The 17,247-nt window shown below is 31.8% G+C and overlaps 2 protein-coding genes across 2 annotated transcripts; one reads left to right on the top strand and one right to left on the bottom strand.

Moving 5' to 3' along the window:
• Positions 1-2,566: 2,566 nt before the first annotated feature.
• On the bottom strand, positions 2,567-6,110 carry LOC136777976 (myosin heavy chain, clone 203-like). Its single transcript, XM_066734554.1, has 4 exons — positions 5,459-6,110; positions 3,617-3,831; positions 3,133-3,532; positions 2,567-3,075 (listed from the first exon to the last, which is right to left on the bottom strand). Exons 1-4 carry the CDS (start codon positions 6,108-6,110, stop codon positions 2,567-2,569), a joined length of 1,776 nt encoding a protein of 591 aa, XP_066590651.1.
• A 3,016-nt stretch (positions 6,111-9,126) lies between these two features.
• LOC136777975 (uncharacterized) lies at positions 9,127-10,347 on the top strand. The gene has a single exon (XM_066734553.1). It carries the CDS (start codon positions 9,127-9,129, stop codon positions 10,345-10,347), a length of 1,221 nt encoding a protein of 406 aa, XP_066590650.1.
• Positions 10,348-17,247: the final 6,900 nt, after the last annotated feature.

Below are 17,247 nucleotides of genomic sequence, written 5' to 3'. Positions count from 1 at the left end.
TTTTTTTTATGTATGTATTAATGATAAATAAATTCACAGAAACTATGGATTAAACTAATGCAAAACACAACAAAAAATGTTAAGGATGCAGTTTCAAAAACATTAGGAAGTTTACTTGCCAAAGATGTCCAATTAAAATATAGTGGATGTGGACGACAGATTAAAGGAAAAGGAAAAGAAAACTTTAGTGTCACTAAAACATTTGAGATTTAATGTGGTATGTATAAATAATTACACCTAATAATGTTTATTAGCATTTTCAACATTCAATATACAAATATCTATATATTCTTTCAGAAGTTCTTGTTGATATTCATCACACTAATCCAGGGGAGATCAAAACTGCAGTTAGCAAATGGCTTTCAGGAGCATGCGATAGAGAAGGTGGAAAAAAGCTGCGTTCGTAGAAAGTTGTGGCACAGTTCAACAATTCTGGTTTTATATTTTGTTCGATGTATTACCTTAAATAACCTAATGCGAGGGAGTGGGAATTTGTTATAAAAAATACTTGTTATATACTTGTTATTCCCCATACAAATTTGAATCACATACCTTAACAATAGTAACAACCCACCATCATACCTTAATAATAATGATGTACGTGCCTTTCACCTCTCAATAATATTTCAATTACCCGTGTGTAATTGATAAGAGAGTTAACCTACCTTCCTTCCTTACTTTCCTTATTTCCTTACTTTCCTTATTTCATTCCTTTCCTTATTTCCTTCCTTTCCGTTTATCGCATGTTCAGAACCGTCACGTCCATCCTTAACTTCATATCTCGCACGACTAACTACTCACACGCAACACACACACACAACAAAACAATACACCCAATCGCTCTTGCACACTCGCTCCAAGCGTCCTCCTCTTTAAGTGCGAAAATTAAAAATGAGACGCAAGAACATATTTTTATATTATTCTATAATCTACTGTTGCTTTACTTTGCATAAAATCATATAGATCTCTTTATTTTGCATTTAAGTTAAGCATTTTTTCTACTTCATTGAAATAGTAATTTTGCGATCTTCCTCTTGAATTTATATTAATGTAAACATAAGTATTATAAACTTTAAAATTTTTATTCAAAAGACTGTATTAAATTAATTAATGTTAAGCATTTTTTAAATAACAAAAGATAAGAACATTTTATTTATGTTAATTGAATGTTGTAAGAAGGTGAGAAATTGCTAACATATATTGTTGTGGGATTTGTCCCTAAGCATTTGTTACGCTTCATATTAAACAATTATTGACTTATGTATGCACAGCGAGAAAAAAATGTAAAATCGTTAAATTTACGTTAGCCCTTGCAAATAATTGCTAATAGCTTGCTATTGTGGGATTTCCCTAAAGCGTTACTATGCCGTTACTATTAACATTTTCCTATTTAAATTATTAAAGAAACTGATTAAAGTGAAGCGTAGTGAAAGAATAAGAGTCTAAATTTTCGTTTGTTCTGGGATGTATTTCTTATTATGTATAAAATTATACATAATAAATGAAATGTTAAGTAAATCTGACTTTATTTCGTATACTTATATTTTATACTTTTCTGATTTACTTAGTTGTCAACCCAATAGAAGGAATGAAATTCATAATTGGAATTTAAAAAATAATTAGCTCCGAAACAACAATGGCACTTCACTATTGGTGATTCTTTTCTAGTCAAGTACTACCCAGTTATAAAATTTTAGTAAAGACTAATATAGAAGAAGAATTATTAAGGTTGGATCTAGAGTGGAACATGGACCAGTTTTCTCAATTAAAAACAATCTTGGTTCAGAATTGGTAACCAAGTTATTGCCAATAATTCTGACAATAATTTCCAGCGTTGTTTGCCAAGGAAGAACCTAACTTCAAAATTATCCATGGACCAGTATTGTCAGAAGATCATTGACTTAGTAATGGCAACCAAGTTTTTGCCAGTATTATTAATTCGGGCAATTTCCAGCGTCGTTTGCCAAGGAAGAACCTAACTCCGAAATTATCCTTGGACCAGTATTGTCAGACGACCATTGGTTTAGTAATGGTAACCAAGCTTTGACCAGTGTTATTAATTCTGGCAATCCCCAGCATTGTTTGCCAAGGAAGAACCTAACTCCGAAATTATCCTTGGACCAGTTTTGTCAGACGACCATTGGTTTAGTAATGGTAACCAAGCTTTGACCGGTGTTATTAATTCGGGCAATTTCCGGCGTCGTTTGCCAAGGAAGAACCTAACTTCGAAATTATCCTTGGACCAGTATTGTCAGACAACCATTGACTTAGTAATGGTAACCAAGTTTTAGCCAGTGTTATTAATTCTGGCAATTCCCAGCATTGTTTGCCAAGGAAATGCCTAACTTCGAAATTATCTTTGGCCCAGTATTGTTAGCCAACCATTGGCTTAGTATCGGTAACCAAGCTATTGCCGGTCTTATCATTTCTGCACATGTCCAATATTGTTTGCCAAGGAAAAGCCTGACTTCGAAAATGTCTCTGGGCCAGCCTTGATACTTAGCTTGTGCCAGTATTGTCAGACAACCATTGGCTGAGTAACCGAACCAAGCTGTTGCCGATCTTATCATTTCTGCACATGTCCAATATTGTTTGCCAAGCATCGGCCAAGTCTCCGAAGACCGGTGCCAAGGCTTCGCCAAGCAATAACCAATCGTAAATTCGCACTCGGGTTAAAGTTTACTTCGAATTTCTTCCTTTTATCGTCCAAATTCAAATTTTTAATTTCACTCTTCACACTCTCACTTAACAATTTTACATTATTCTCCAATTTTTCAATTTTGCTTCTCTTCTTACCAAAATCTTCCTCAAACCTCTTTATTCTATCATCCAAATTCAATTTTTTAATTTCACTCTTGACACTGTCACTCAAAGATTTCACACCAATCTCCAACTTTTCAATTTCTCTCTTCTTCCTTTTAAAATCCTCCTCAAATTTCTTCCTTTTATCGTTCAAGTTTAAATTTTTAATTTCACTCTTAACACTCTCGCTCAGTGATTTTACATTACTTTCCAATTTTTCAATTTCGCTCTTCCTATTGTTAAAATCTTCCTCGAATCTTTTTCCTCTATTCTCTAAATTTAGGTTTTTAATTTCATCTTGAAGCTTCTCGCTCAACGATTATACACTACTTTTCAATTTTTCAATTTCACTCTTTTTCCTATTAAAATCCTCATCAAACTTCTTCACTCTATCATCCAAATTTAATTTCTTAATTTCACTCTTGATATTATCGCCTAACGTTTTCACATTAATTTCCAACCTTTCAATTTCACCCTTCTTCCTGTCAAAATCCTCCTCGAATTTTTTCTTCTTCTCATCCAAATTTAATTTCTTAATTTCATTTTTAACACTATCACTCAACAATTTCACATTACTCTCCATTTTTTCAATTTCACTCTTCTTCCTGTCAAAATCTTCCTCAAATTGTTTTGCTTTATATTTCAAATCAAGTTTTTCTATTTCATTTTTTACTTTATCATTCTGTAATTGTACATTAGTAGTTATTTTATTAAAATCATCTAATTTTTTCTGCAAATTTTCATTGAAATCTTTTATTTTTGTATCCAAATCAATTTTTTGAATATTATTTGAAATTTCCTTCTGTAAAAATACTTTATCAATTTTTGTTGGATCTTCATTATTTTCTTTTTTTTTAACTTCTGTATCAACATATGATTTTGTCACTGCATCTGTATGGTTTAATGGTTCACCTAAATTTATAATTCGTCTTTTGTGTGCATCATATTCACCTCCATTAATGTTTAAAGATTCATTTTGATTTGCTGTTCCTACAATAGGATTATCTATTCTAGGTCTTTTTCTTGACACTGAACGATAACGGTATCGTTCATTTAGAGATTTACCAAACACATCGATGGTCATCGTGATACTGATTGAAAATATGAAAATTATTTTAATTTATTATAAATCCAGCCTCTTTAAGCTCCTCAATAATAGATATTATTTCATTTTGATGTGAATTGTTTCCTGCAGTTTTTGATGCAAAGAGTAGGATCATCCCAATGAACATAATCAATGTTATTGTTTCTATTGAGCAGCATACTGGGAGAAGTAACCCATAAACCTTGACCTTTTATTTTAGAAAAGAGTGGTTTTATAATAAACATACATTTATCTCCTCTACTACTTTTAATGTGTTCACCGGGTATATGACCTCGTCTACGTGCACTTGTATACTGTAATATATCTTTATATTGTTTTAAATCTTCATCGTTATAGAGTGTCTCATTAGGTTATTTTATTAACAAAACTTCAAATAATCCTTTAGTACCTTGATACCTTTTTTCACCTACTGTTATAACATCATTAAAATCAATATGAAAGATTTTATTTCCCAAATATAATTTGTAAGGTTATTCCCGTCAGTGTGAGGGGCCACTCACACTACGGGGTTTCCCATTACCTTCGCCCGTCCTTTTCTATCGGTATCAGGGCGCCAGTTGGTCAGTTGGGTGGCCAACAACCCTACATTATCAATTGGGTCCTTCGACCCCATTCTCTATGCATCTTATACAGCCCTGCGGCCATGCACATGGACTGTAGCGGTAGCCAGGGTTGCTCAGTATGCCAGGTCGTGGAGAGAGGGGAGGGTTCCTTACGGAAGTCCGAGCCTCGCAGACCTACCTGCTGAGGAGCATACATTCATCCCTCACCACCCACACCCAGGTGGTGGTGAGGAGTGCGGGAACATGCGGTATCATTTGCCAAGCATAGAGCCTGCCAGGAGCGGACCACCACGGAGGCAATGTTCGCGGCCCGTCCAGCCATAGCGCAAGCCTATGGGATTACGGAGGGCACCGGGACACATTCCAACGGGCTAACTACGCCCCTGCACAACCCACTATGCATTGGCCGGTATCCAGTCGTGACGTACGTGCAGGCTGGCCTATAGCACACGCCTCACGTACGCGAACCGACCCATGGCTGTCTGAGTGCCGCGTCACGCGCTCACCAGCACGCACGGACACATCAGCACAGTCCCATGGTCGCGTTCCGACTGACCGCTATGGCAGTCTGCGCACGACATTCGCGCAGCCTGCTTGACGCGCGTAACCAGCGTTCAAGCCAGACTCGATGTTCTATTTCCCCTCCTCGTGGGGACTTATAGACACTGTCATTCATTTAGGACTCCCCGAGGCCGCTTCTCCTTATCTCAGGTTGCCTGGGTTGTTTGGCATGGCCCTGCCTTACTTCTCAGGACAACCTGGACATCGTTTACTGGAGCGCCGGTCTTTTCATCCGGGCCTCTGCCTGTCAACGGGGTCTATCCTTGACGTTAGCTATAATCCACTCGTGAGCCTATCTCACGAGTCGGTAACGTAGGGATTAATAATATCCACAGTTCGGTAGCTTTCATACTTTTTATTCGGTATCTTGCATACGTAACGGGGAATTTCGTTACCAATTTATTATCACGAGGATCGGTGTATATACCAAAAACATCATCAATTGTTTCATGTTGTCCTAGAAGTAGTTCTCTTGAATAAGCTGATTGTATTGTAGCATATTGTTTTGAAACAGGTAATTCATCCATTGATATATATTCCATGGGCAATGATGTTTCTTCTTCAATCGTTTGATTGTTAAAACTTTCATTTAAATTAATTATATTATCATTTGTAGGAGATGTATCATGTAAATTTCGATTTAATTCAATTGCGTTATTTGCTGAAGTATGACGATTTGTATTTATTTCTTCTGAATTAAAATTAATTTCACGTATTTTTTTCAACGGAACTTCCTTTATTGGAGTAGATGACTCTGGATGAATCCTCTTCAACGGACCTTCTTTTATTGGAGTAGATGTTTCCGAATGGATTCTCTTTAATAAACGTATTTTTTTTCTCGGCTCCATTTTCATTAATATTTTATCTTCATCTGTTGTATTAACTATTTTCTGTAGTGGTTGAATAATAGGTTCTAAACTTTTAATAACTTTCATCCTATCTTCTTGTTGACCCATCTTCAGTGCTCGATGATTTTTTCGTATTGATTTACTAGCATTAACAATTGCTTTATTCACTTTCTCTACCTGTTTTAAACTTCTCATATTTTCACTACCACTTTTGTTGGTTTGTTTTTCCATGATGTGTTGTCTTTGCCACATACAATATAACTAACTTCAATTAACCACATCATGTACGTTTTAATATTTTTGTCATGCGACACTCTCTATTCTCTCTCTCTCTCCATTTTTTATTTGATAATTATAAATTCATCAAAACCTTTACGATATCTTCCACTATTGAATTGACTATCCTTGTCAATTACCAAAAATCTACATTTTGGTTTCCAACATATTGAGCATAAATCACAAAAATTTTCAAACGACATATCATTATTTACATGTTCATTATAAATATGACGTAAATTTGTATTATCCTGATTGAATATTAGTATAAAATTTGCATTGTCACGAATTAAATGTTTAGGAATTTTAGCATAAGTCTGACAAAGATAAAAACAATAAATTTGAGAATGTCTACCCATCGAAAAATATTCCCGAATTATTGATTGGTTATCACAGGCTACATCGTCAAAGATAAAAATAGAATTTTGCATACTATCATTAACAGGAATAACATCTATATTGTTGGTAAAAGTATAATAATTAATTATATCTTTTAGATTATTAAAAACATTTTGTATGAAACAATATTTTGGTTGATTTAATGATTTAGAATAAACATACACATGCTCAAAGCGTAATCCGTGAGGACTGAGAAGAAGTGCAAGAACTGCATTAGTTTTACCACAATTTGATGGACCACATACTAATGCTCTGATAGTATTAGGTAATAATATTCCAAGTCTTCGTTGTTCTTCTGCTCTTGTTGAATATTTATTATCTATATTATAAACTGGTATTCGTAGATTTTGCTTTATAAAATTCATTTTTACTTTATACTACAATTCAAGGTTAGTTGAGGGGTATATATAGAGAATGCACTCAAGAGAGTGAGTCAGTCAGTTTAAATCATGATCATAATAGTGATTGATTCTCGTATTGGTGATTTGACAGAAGAGGAATTAAAGTATGTACCAAAGGTGATTCTTACAAAATATTATTCACATGAAATAAAATATTTGTGGAATCGATTACCTGACCATATAAAATATGATAATGAAATTATAGAATATCGTTCGTGTACAAAACATTATAATCAACCGTGGTCACGAAGTCATATTGATGGTCCTACGCCAGCTGTAAAAGATTGTCGTGAATGTCAAATTTTAAAACAAAAGGAAAAAGAGGTAGAGGACTAGTTAATAGTGTTATTAATGCTCTTCCATTTGAATTATATATACCTGGGTATCAATTTTGTGGACCAGGTACACATTTAAACAAAAGATTGACAAGAGGAGACAGTGGTGTTAATCAACTTGATGCTGCTTGTAAAGAGCATGACATTGCATATTCAAAAAACAGTGATCTGAAAGAGCGACACGAAGCTGATCGAATTCTTGCTGAAAGTGCAAAAAAACGTATAACTGCTAAAGACGCTAAATTTTCAGAACGTGCAGCTGCTTTAGCTGTCTATGGAGCAATGCAAACAAAAAGAAAATTTGGTATGGGTGTTGTAAAGAAGAAGAGAAAGAAGAGAATTATTCCAAGTGCAAAACGAGGAGGATTTTTACCATTTTTAGCACCTATTTTAGCAGGTCTTTCAGCCGTTGAATCATTAGCTGGTGGTGCTGCTAGTATTAGTAAAGTAGTGAATAATGCTAATGTGTGCAGCACGAAAACGATTGGAAGAATTAAAACGTCATAATAAATCAATTGAAGGACAAGGACTTTATTTGGCTCCCTATAAGAGAGGTCGTGGATTAAGAAAACAAATAAAAAAAACAGAGGAAGAAGAAAAAAAAATAAATGACGTAACAACCAATATATATCTGGAGAAAATGTTAAAAAATGTACCAGGATTTCGAGGTGTTTATATGCGTACAAATCTACCTAAAAAAATTCGTAAGAAAGAATGTGCAATTGTAAATTTGGATAATAAAGAAGGATCTGGTACTCATTGGGTTGCATATATAAAAAATGGAGATAATATTAAATATTTTGATTAGTTTGGAAATTTAAAACCACCGAAAGAATTAATAGATTATTTTGGTGAAAATACAAAAATCGTATATAATTATAAACAATATCAGCATTTTTCTGAAAAAATTGTGGTCACCTTTGTATTAAGTTTCTTCGTGAAAATATATAGAACTATCATATTATATTTCTTCAGTCTCCTTAAAATGTCCATAACGTTAACATTAAACGATACAAACTCACAGCTAGAATCTTATTATTTTCCATCTATTGAATTGGAAAATGATGAAGATTATGAACTTGGTATAATTAGTTTTGAAGCTTTTAATTCTATACCAAATATTGACGCAACTAACGATAAATTTTATTTCGATAATTTGAATATAGATATTCATCATGGTTCGTACGAAATAGAAGCATTGAATGATTTTTTACGTGAGTCACTGTCAGCAAATGAGGTAAATCCAGACAATATTGAGAATTATCCAATTACGATACGTGGTAATAATACAACTTTAAAAAGTGAAATCTTCTGCATTTATGATATACATTTTGAAAAATCCAACAGTATCGGATCTTTACTTGGATTTACTAAACGTACAATTTTGGCAAGCAAATGGCATAAATCAGACTTTCCTACTAACGTTAATAAATTGAACATTTTGCGAATAAGCTGTAGTATTACAACAGGAGCCTATAGCAACGGATCGTTAGTGCACACAATTCATGAATTTGCACCAATTGTACCACCTGGGTATAAAATTGTTGAGATACCACCAAATGTAATATATCTCCCGGTAACTCAAAAAATTATAAATCATTTAATTATACGTATTTTGGACCAAAATGATAATTTAGTTAATTTTCGTAGTGAAGAAATTACTGTTCGATTACATATTAAAAAGAAGCATAAGTAAAATGCTTATATAAAATCAAAAACATCATCTTTCAACTCTCATTCCTGGAGCAACTCGTGAATCGGAAGTACAACTTAGTAGAAGAGGTTTAAATCTATCAAATATTAAATTTCTACAATCATTAGGTTACATTGTGAAAAATGATCGACATACTAGACATTCAAGAATCACCCGTGTTGGACAATCGAATAACAAAAATTGAAATTCATGGATATAATCCTTATGCCAATACAAATTTGAGAAACAATGATGAAATTAGAATTCCAATCCAACATCAAGATCTATATATATTACCAAGTCAAAGTTTTCTCTACATAGAAGGAAAAGTAACAAGAACTGACGAAGGTAAAGATGAAATATATCTTGATAATAATTGTATGGCATTTCTATTCGATGAGATTAGATATGAATTGGATGGTGTTGAAATAGATCAATGTAGAAATGTTGGGATTACAACATCTATTAAAAATTATCTATCAGTTGGCAGTATTAATAAAAATTATGTAGAAAATGCAGGTTGGTGTCATGATGCTTTAAAATATACAACGAGTGATAAAAAATTATTTTTTAATTTTTGTGTACCATTACGAATGTTATTGGGATTTTGCGAAGATTACAATCACATTGTAATAAATGCCCGACAAGAATTAATACTAATTCGATCTCGAAACGATTTGAATTCTCTCTTTTCTGGGTATGATAACACCAAAGTTAACGCATCGATTGAATTAACTAAAATTCAATGGAAAATACCGCATATTACATTGGAGGAAATGAATAAATTAGCAATTCTACGTTTTGTTGAAAATGGAAATGTTGTTACTATGAACTGTCGAACTTGGGATTTATATGAATATCCTCTTTTACAATCTTCAACCAAACATACTTGGGCTGTGAAAGCATCTACTCAACTGGAAAAACCACGTTTTATAATATTAGCATTACAAACAAATCGAAAAGATCAAATATCAAATCAATCTCATATTTTTGATCATTGTAATATATCAAATGTTCGTCTCTATCTTAACTCTGAATCATATCCTTACGACAACTTAAACATAGATTTTGATAAAAATAACTATAGTTTGTTATATTTAATGTATTCAAAATTTAAATCTGCTTATTACGGATTACAAGAGGATAATTTATTAACTCTTAATAAATTTAAGAATATAGCGCCTTTAATTGTCATTGATTGTTCACGTCAAGTTGAATCCATTAAGAATGGTACTGTTGACATTAGAATAGATTTTGAATGTAAAAAAGATATACCTTTGAATACTAGCGCTTATTGTTTAATTCTACACGATCGTATAGTTGAATACAGTCCACTAACTAATATTGTTAGAAAAATTACATAATAAATTATAATTTTACACAATAAAATTAATGAAAAATAAAAAAATTACTAACAATAAAATTAAGGATAGGGGAAAACATCTTCGTAGAATGTGTATTGTCTAGTACCTGAGAGAGATTTTATATAAAAATTATAAAAAATATTTGTAAAAAAATGTAATTTTTGAATATATTTTGTATATTATCAAAAAATGAATAAATAAATAAATTAAGATTTTTTTTTAATTATAAATAATAGTTTTTATTACAAATTACCCCATAGGTTATAACGTATACTATTTTATAATACTACAATATTTATATAAAACAATTGTTATTAAATACACTAAAATTATTTTTCACTTAAAAATTGTTTACATATAATTTGTTCTGGAATATAAAACAATTGATTTTAAATAAAAATATAAAATTTCGTTTTGTACAATAGAATATTTGTTAAAAATTGTATGTTTTTCAATCAATTCAAGAATACAATTTTTAAACTTAGCAGAACGAGCCATTTTTACAAAATCCTGAAATGTTTGTAAAACTGTATCCAAATTAAATTGTAACCATTGAGTTGTAATATTAATACAACGATAAAGAGATAACATATTTTTACAAATTTTACTTGATACATAAATAACACTATTTACTTGATTAAATTTAACTTTTTTTCCAATTCCATCAATTTTATCCAACAATTCTATTGATGTATCATCACTAAGTAGATGAAGAGTGGGTGTAGGTATATTATCAAAAAATTTATAAATATATTCACGATAATTATAGACCTCATTCCATGTTTCTTCGGAAAATTCAATGAAGTCATTTGTTGCAATATGACTAAGGATGATTGATATAGTAGCTATTTGAATATTTGAAGTTAATGGATATCGCCTTCCCAGAATAAGAATCGGTTTCCTTTAAACAAATATATCTGTAATTAATAATAAAAAAGACAATTTTTTTACTTACTCTCGAGGAACAGCGTTCATGCTTGACGATTAAACGATTACTGACTAGTTTTTAATGAAATTTTTGTTGTCTTATAATTCATTTTTCTTAACCTGATCAATTTTATACTTTTGCACTTCGGCAAATGAATTAAATCTCTTAACACGTCCAGAAACGAAGGATACTCTTTTCATACTTTGATATGATTCATCATTAAAATCATTATTATATTCATCATCATCATTATTATCATTATTAGTATCATCGTTTAAATAATTTCCTTTAAGATTATGATAATGGTTGATATCATCTCCATAAAATGTTAACATCCTCACCATAAGAGTTTTTAATTTTTCACCTAAAGTGATACTTGAACATTCAATATTAAATAATGATAAATCAAATTTATCTGACTTTACAATTATACCCATGAATTCATCATAGGCTTTATACATATCATTTTGTATTATATAAATTTTTCCATTTGTATATTTGAATAATGTAAAGTTCTGATAAAAATTTATTTCAGTTTGAAAAACTGCTTCAACTGTGATGAATTTGTTGGGTTTTAATACTTCACAACTGGACAATTCCATTACATAATTAGGAGTATAAAAAATATAAACTTTTCCAGAATTTGTTAAAACAGCTGCTTTAACACCATCATATTTAACATAATTACCTAATAATTGTTGATATGTTCTTGGATATCCTGAGTCTAATTCTCTAGTAAGAGCATCAAATATATATATATATTATTATCTGAGTATAATACTATTTTACCAACACCTATTTCATGTATTGCTGTTATTCTAGTAAAATTACTCGGCAAAAATGTTAAAAAATCTCTAATTAATTTTCCATTTCTATAATATCTTTTTTTTTTATTACTATGAACTTCAAAGTGCCAAAACCATTTTCCGTACATAATGAATAGTGTACCATCAGTAATTAAATAAACAAAATCTTTAGACGATGTTTCACATACATCATCAAATTTTGGTGGTATTTCATTTTTAGGATGATAATAAGATTTTTTAATTACTCTAGTTGTTGGTTTAGCTGTTATTGCAGGAGGAGCAATAGTAGTTGGTTTAGTAGTGCTAACAGAAGGAGCAATAGTAGTAGAAATTTTATTTCTATCAACCTCTTGATTGTCATTATCATTATTTTCAATATTATATAATCTTTGTATATCTAATATGTCAATATTATTAAATAATTTCTCATTAGTATTTTTAAAAAATAAATAAGTAGGTTGCATTAGTCTACCCTCATTATTATGAGAAAGCCCTAATGTATGACCAACTTCATGCATTAAAACATAAAAAAGACTCGGTTTTTCTTCTGGTATATCCCCCAAACCATAAAACCAATTTATGCGTTTTCGTAAATGAATTTCTCTAGGACTATTATCTTTATCAGGGAGAAAAGCATGTCCTAAAACATTATCTGCTAAATGACCAGAACATTTGATGTTTGGTTCTAATTTATAATAGTGATTATCATATTCAAACGATATAATTATATCAGCATACTGTTTTTCATTAGTATGATTAAATTCTAAACCTGTCATATTACTCCATATTTTAAATATTTCAACAGTAGTAGCAATATGGTCTGGTAATCCCAAAATAAAATGCCAATATAATTTCTTTTTATTCCATTTCAATTGTTCTTGATTAAGATTTAAAACACCGTCTTTTACACCACATCTGTCATCTTTCATAGATTTAACTATTTCATTATATGAACTCTCATGCGGTAAATTATAGTATTGTTTAAATAACGTCATACCAGTTTCTATTTCTTCATTAGTATATTTCATCCAATTTAATTCATCTGCTTTAGAACTATTATTAATTTTATTAACGTATCCAAATTTTATTAAAAAATCTTTCATAAATTTATCATATTGACTACTTTCGTTTATTATAATTGAAATAAATCCAGCAAGTAAGAACATAATGTATCCGCACTGCATTTTCGTTGAAAATGTACTATCACTTGTTAAAATGTAAACTGTTTCCGTGAAGCAAAACTAAAAACTATCGAGTCTACCAAACATCTTGTTTTATACGGTGAGTTCCCCTCTATAAAAATCTGTAGAGATACACACGTGTTGAAAGAAAAAGGAAAATGTTAATTAACAAACTAGTATCTTCTATACACGTGCCAGAAAAAATGAAAATTTAAATTGATTAAATCATTGACTTCAAAAAAACAAAACAAAAAACTGTAGAGACGTGTTGATAGGAAAAAGAAAAAAATTGTTAATTGACAAACTATTATCTTCTATACACGTGCCAGAAAAAAATAAAATTAAATACAGTAACTCATTGAGTCCAAATGAGTCTATTACATCTTATTAAATTACTGTCTAAACAAGCATGAATAAAGAAGTTGAAGGTTGTTAACTGATAGAAAAAAGTAAAAAAACTCTTGATTTCAATTAAGTCTACTACATCTTGTATACTTATATCTATGAGTAAAAATGTAAATGAGAAAGAACAATATCCTCTATACACGTGGTAAAGGAAAAATTATTATTATTATTATTTTAACACTAAGTTATTTTTGTATTTATTATGATAATTATAACATACATATATATAATACAAAATTTTAATTATGCTTTTGTTTAAACAAATATACATTTCTTAAAGCACAAATACCAGAATGAGTTATACATTGTGGAAGATTTTCTTTGACATAATCTTTTACTCGATAATCCTTATAATCGTCTAGATCATAAACGTTTACATTACCTACAATGTGTTTCAAATATGTAACTTTTTCAGATCCTTTCACATAAACATCAACTCCATTGTTTTCTTTGATATACTTGGTTATTATATTTTTATGGTATTTGTAATCAATGTATCCGTCAGACCAATTAAAACCATGATGGTTTTTTGTTAACCATCTAGCTGTTTTTTTTTCTTCATCACTTAAATTATTAACTGGAAAAGGATGTGAAAATACATAACACCCCACTTTATTTTTATCCAAAATAGCAAACTCCTTAATAATAAATGATTTATCTGCTAATCTGAATCCTTGAAAGTCAACGTACATTTTTAATATTCTTCGAATTTTTTCAGCACAACAACAATAACAACACTTTACTGATACTGATATTAAAATTCTTTTTGTTTTCTGGTCTCTTTTCTTTTCTTATTCAAAAAAAATCTGTATATTGTAAACCAGATAGTGCGTTCTGTGCGTTACGCTTTAAGCTTAAAACGAATGAGACTGGTCTGTAGCTTTTATACAACCCACATCTACCAGAATTAGCAATTAATACATAGAAAGTGTATAGGTTTTTTCTATAAAATGAATAATCAATGCACTATTCCGATGAATCTTTTAATTCAATCACCCCCTCCTCCTCCTCCTCTTCCCTCCTCCTCTTCCCTCCTCCTCTTCGTCCAGCAAATCTTCTCCTTCTACCTCTTCTTTGTCTTCTTTACAGAGTTTCCTTCTATAATAAAATACTGTATAATTAGAAAAAAGACAATACATAATTTCTTGATAATAAAAAAAAATTGTTAACTTACTTTTTGCCTTTATTGATTGATTTTTTTTTCACATTCATCCATACTCGTTTTTCCTTTCTCTTTTTTTTCACATTCATCTACAATTCTTCTTTCAAAAACAAATTTATCTAAATCATACATTTTTATATGAAGATTCGAATTTTTCGCCAGATTCTCAAGATAAAAAAATCTGTCAGATATATCAATAATTTTAGAACTAATAGATCAAGTTAAAAACATACTCCACTTTGAATCTATTTCTATAACTATTCTCAATCCATAAGTTGTGTTAACTTTTTTAATTTTTGAAACTTTATATAACTTTTTCAATTTTAATTGTTTTATATTAATTATAGGTAAATACTTAACAGGAGCATTTATGTCTTGATTTATTATTTGTAGCTTATCCATTTTTTGTTTTACACACTCAGACAGTAAATTTTATGATTAAATAAAAACTTTTTTTCGCTGAAGACCAAACTGTCGTGATCGTTGACAGAACAATAACTTCATTACTCTCGTAGAAAGCTTCACTATATATACACACCCCTTTTTTGAAGCTCTTTAACATTAAAATATAATAATCACGACTTTGTAGGAAGAGACGTTTAAAAATTTTCAAAACCCCAACACAATGGGGATATAACTTATTGGTATTGATAAAGCAGACTTTGTTAGACCTCATTTCGTTAAATATAGTTCTTTTTCTGAACGTGCCGACGATAAAATTGCATCAATGTTCAACCAATTAGACTTTATTAGCGGATGGAAGTTCATACGCTGACGAATAAATGAATATATTATTCCTTATAAGAAGTCTTTGAAGTTCGTGTATCGATGCATCAGCAAATGCATTTTGATGCATAAGCGATTACATTATTCATGCATGCATGCATGTGCGCTTACACACACACACACACACAGCTCATCGAAATTTACTCGTGCAGACAATTATGTTCTCTTAAAGTGGAGGGAGAGGGAGAGAGAGATAGAGAGAGCAAAAAAAAAGTTACGAAAATTTTTTTTCATGACACACGTGTCCTGCTAACGTTGCAACGAAAAAATTGATAAGTCACGCATCCACACGTTATTAGTGATGCTACTGTGCACGCCAATACACATGATACTTTTTCATGTCGATAAAGATACTCACTATTTTACCTCTTTCATGCTGATAAAGATACTCACTATTTTACCTCTTTCATGCTGATAAAGATACTCACTGCCTTGCCGACGGGGTCGGGGCCTTGTCGGCGGCGCGCATCCAGGTACGCATCCTCTTACACCCTCTACCCCCATCGGCGGCGGGAAAAACGCGCGGGATTTTGAAAAAAAGGGGTGGCGGTGGGGGGCGGCGCCTTTTTTTAGGGGCGGGGCATGGGGACCCACCACCCACCCACCCAAAAACGGACACGAACCATATTTGGACATAACCATATTTGGATCGAAACTTTTTTTGGACATGACCATATATGGCTCGATCCTTATTTGGAATAACCCCCTCACCTCTCTTCACCTGCCCTCACCTACACTTCATCCAGGTCCTGTCTAGCCCTACTACTAATAAAGGGTAGAGAGAGAAAGAGAGAGAGAGTATCGTCTTTTCTAAATTTTATTCAATCAATTTTTTACGCTGATGTTTTAAAGATGAGTAATGCTCTTGCCTAAGCTATCATTTCCACAACACTTTGCGGTAGATATCATGGCGCGTTTTTTTTCTACACTCAGAAAACTATTTCAACCTATTATCAGTTATATACTAAAATAATAAATGTAATTTATTATTATAATGAATAACTGCTAATGGACTGAAATATTTTTCTGAGTGTCAGTGGTTTCCCCGGTAGGCCTAATCCATTAGTCAAGTGACAACCTTAAAGTTATTCGAAATGCCTTCCCCTGTTTTCAACACAGAGGTTGGCTCTTCGAACAATATCTCGCGTTGCTCGATGCACCATGTCCGGCGTGAGTGATTCAAAAGCCACAACAATTGCATTGTGAACCTCCATTTCAGTACCCTCACGCCAGTTTTCCACCAGACGCTTGATGTATCCCCCACAAGAAATAGTCCAGCGGATTTAAATCAGGCGATCGAAGCGGCCCGGTGATCGGGCCACCACGACAAGCGTTGCCAACTCCGCCATTTTGATTATACTACGCTGTACAGTGATGTCAGTGATGCCAGAATCAAGCTTTTATCAACAAAAATAAAGTTAACCGCTAGCCAGCAGCATTATTGAAAATTTGAAGGGAAGGGATATATACCTCTTCCCTTCAAATTTTCAATAATGCTGCTGGCTAGCGGTTAACTTTATTTTTGTTGATAAAAGCTTGATTCTGGCATCACTGACATCACTGTACAGCGTAGTATAATCAAAATGGCGGAGTTGGCAACGCTTGTCGTGGTGGCCCGATCACCGGGCCGCT

The sequence above is a fragment of the Prorops nasuta genome, unplaced genomic scaffold, assembly GCF_024137725.1.
Source record: "Prorops nasuta isolate Cenicafe-Biocafe unplaced genomic scaffold, Cenicafe_Pnas_1.2 PNAS00013, whole genome shotgun sequence".
In the NCBI taxonomy this organism is placed as follows: domain Eukaryota; kingdom Metazoa; phylum Arthropoda; class Insecta; order Hymenoptera; family Bethylidae; genus Prorops; species Prorops nasuta.
The sequence above is the reverse complement of the archived record's forward strand: the minus strand, read 5'-3'. Positions and strand labels throughout refer to the sequence as shown.

Excerpts from the sequence above, each read along its gene's own strand:
- LOC136777976 (XM_066734554.1), bottom strand. The coding sequence starts at position 6,110 with ATGGAAAAACAAACCAACAAAAGTGGTAGTGAAAATATGAGAAGTTTA. Across the intron at positions 3,832-5,458 it reads AACAATTGATGATGTTTTTG|TGTCAAGAAAAAGACCTAGA; the intron begins GTATATACACCG and ends GTTATCGTTCAG. Across the intron at positions 3,533-3,616 it reads ATCCAACAAAAATTGATAAA|AAAAAATTAGATGATTTTAA; the intron begins GTATTTTTACAG and ends GAAAATTTGCAG.
- LOC136777975 (XM_066734553.1), top strand. The coding sequence starts at position 9,127 with ATGATCGACATACTAGACATTCAAGAATCACCCGTGTTGGACAATCGA.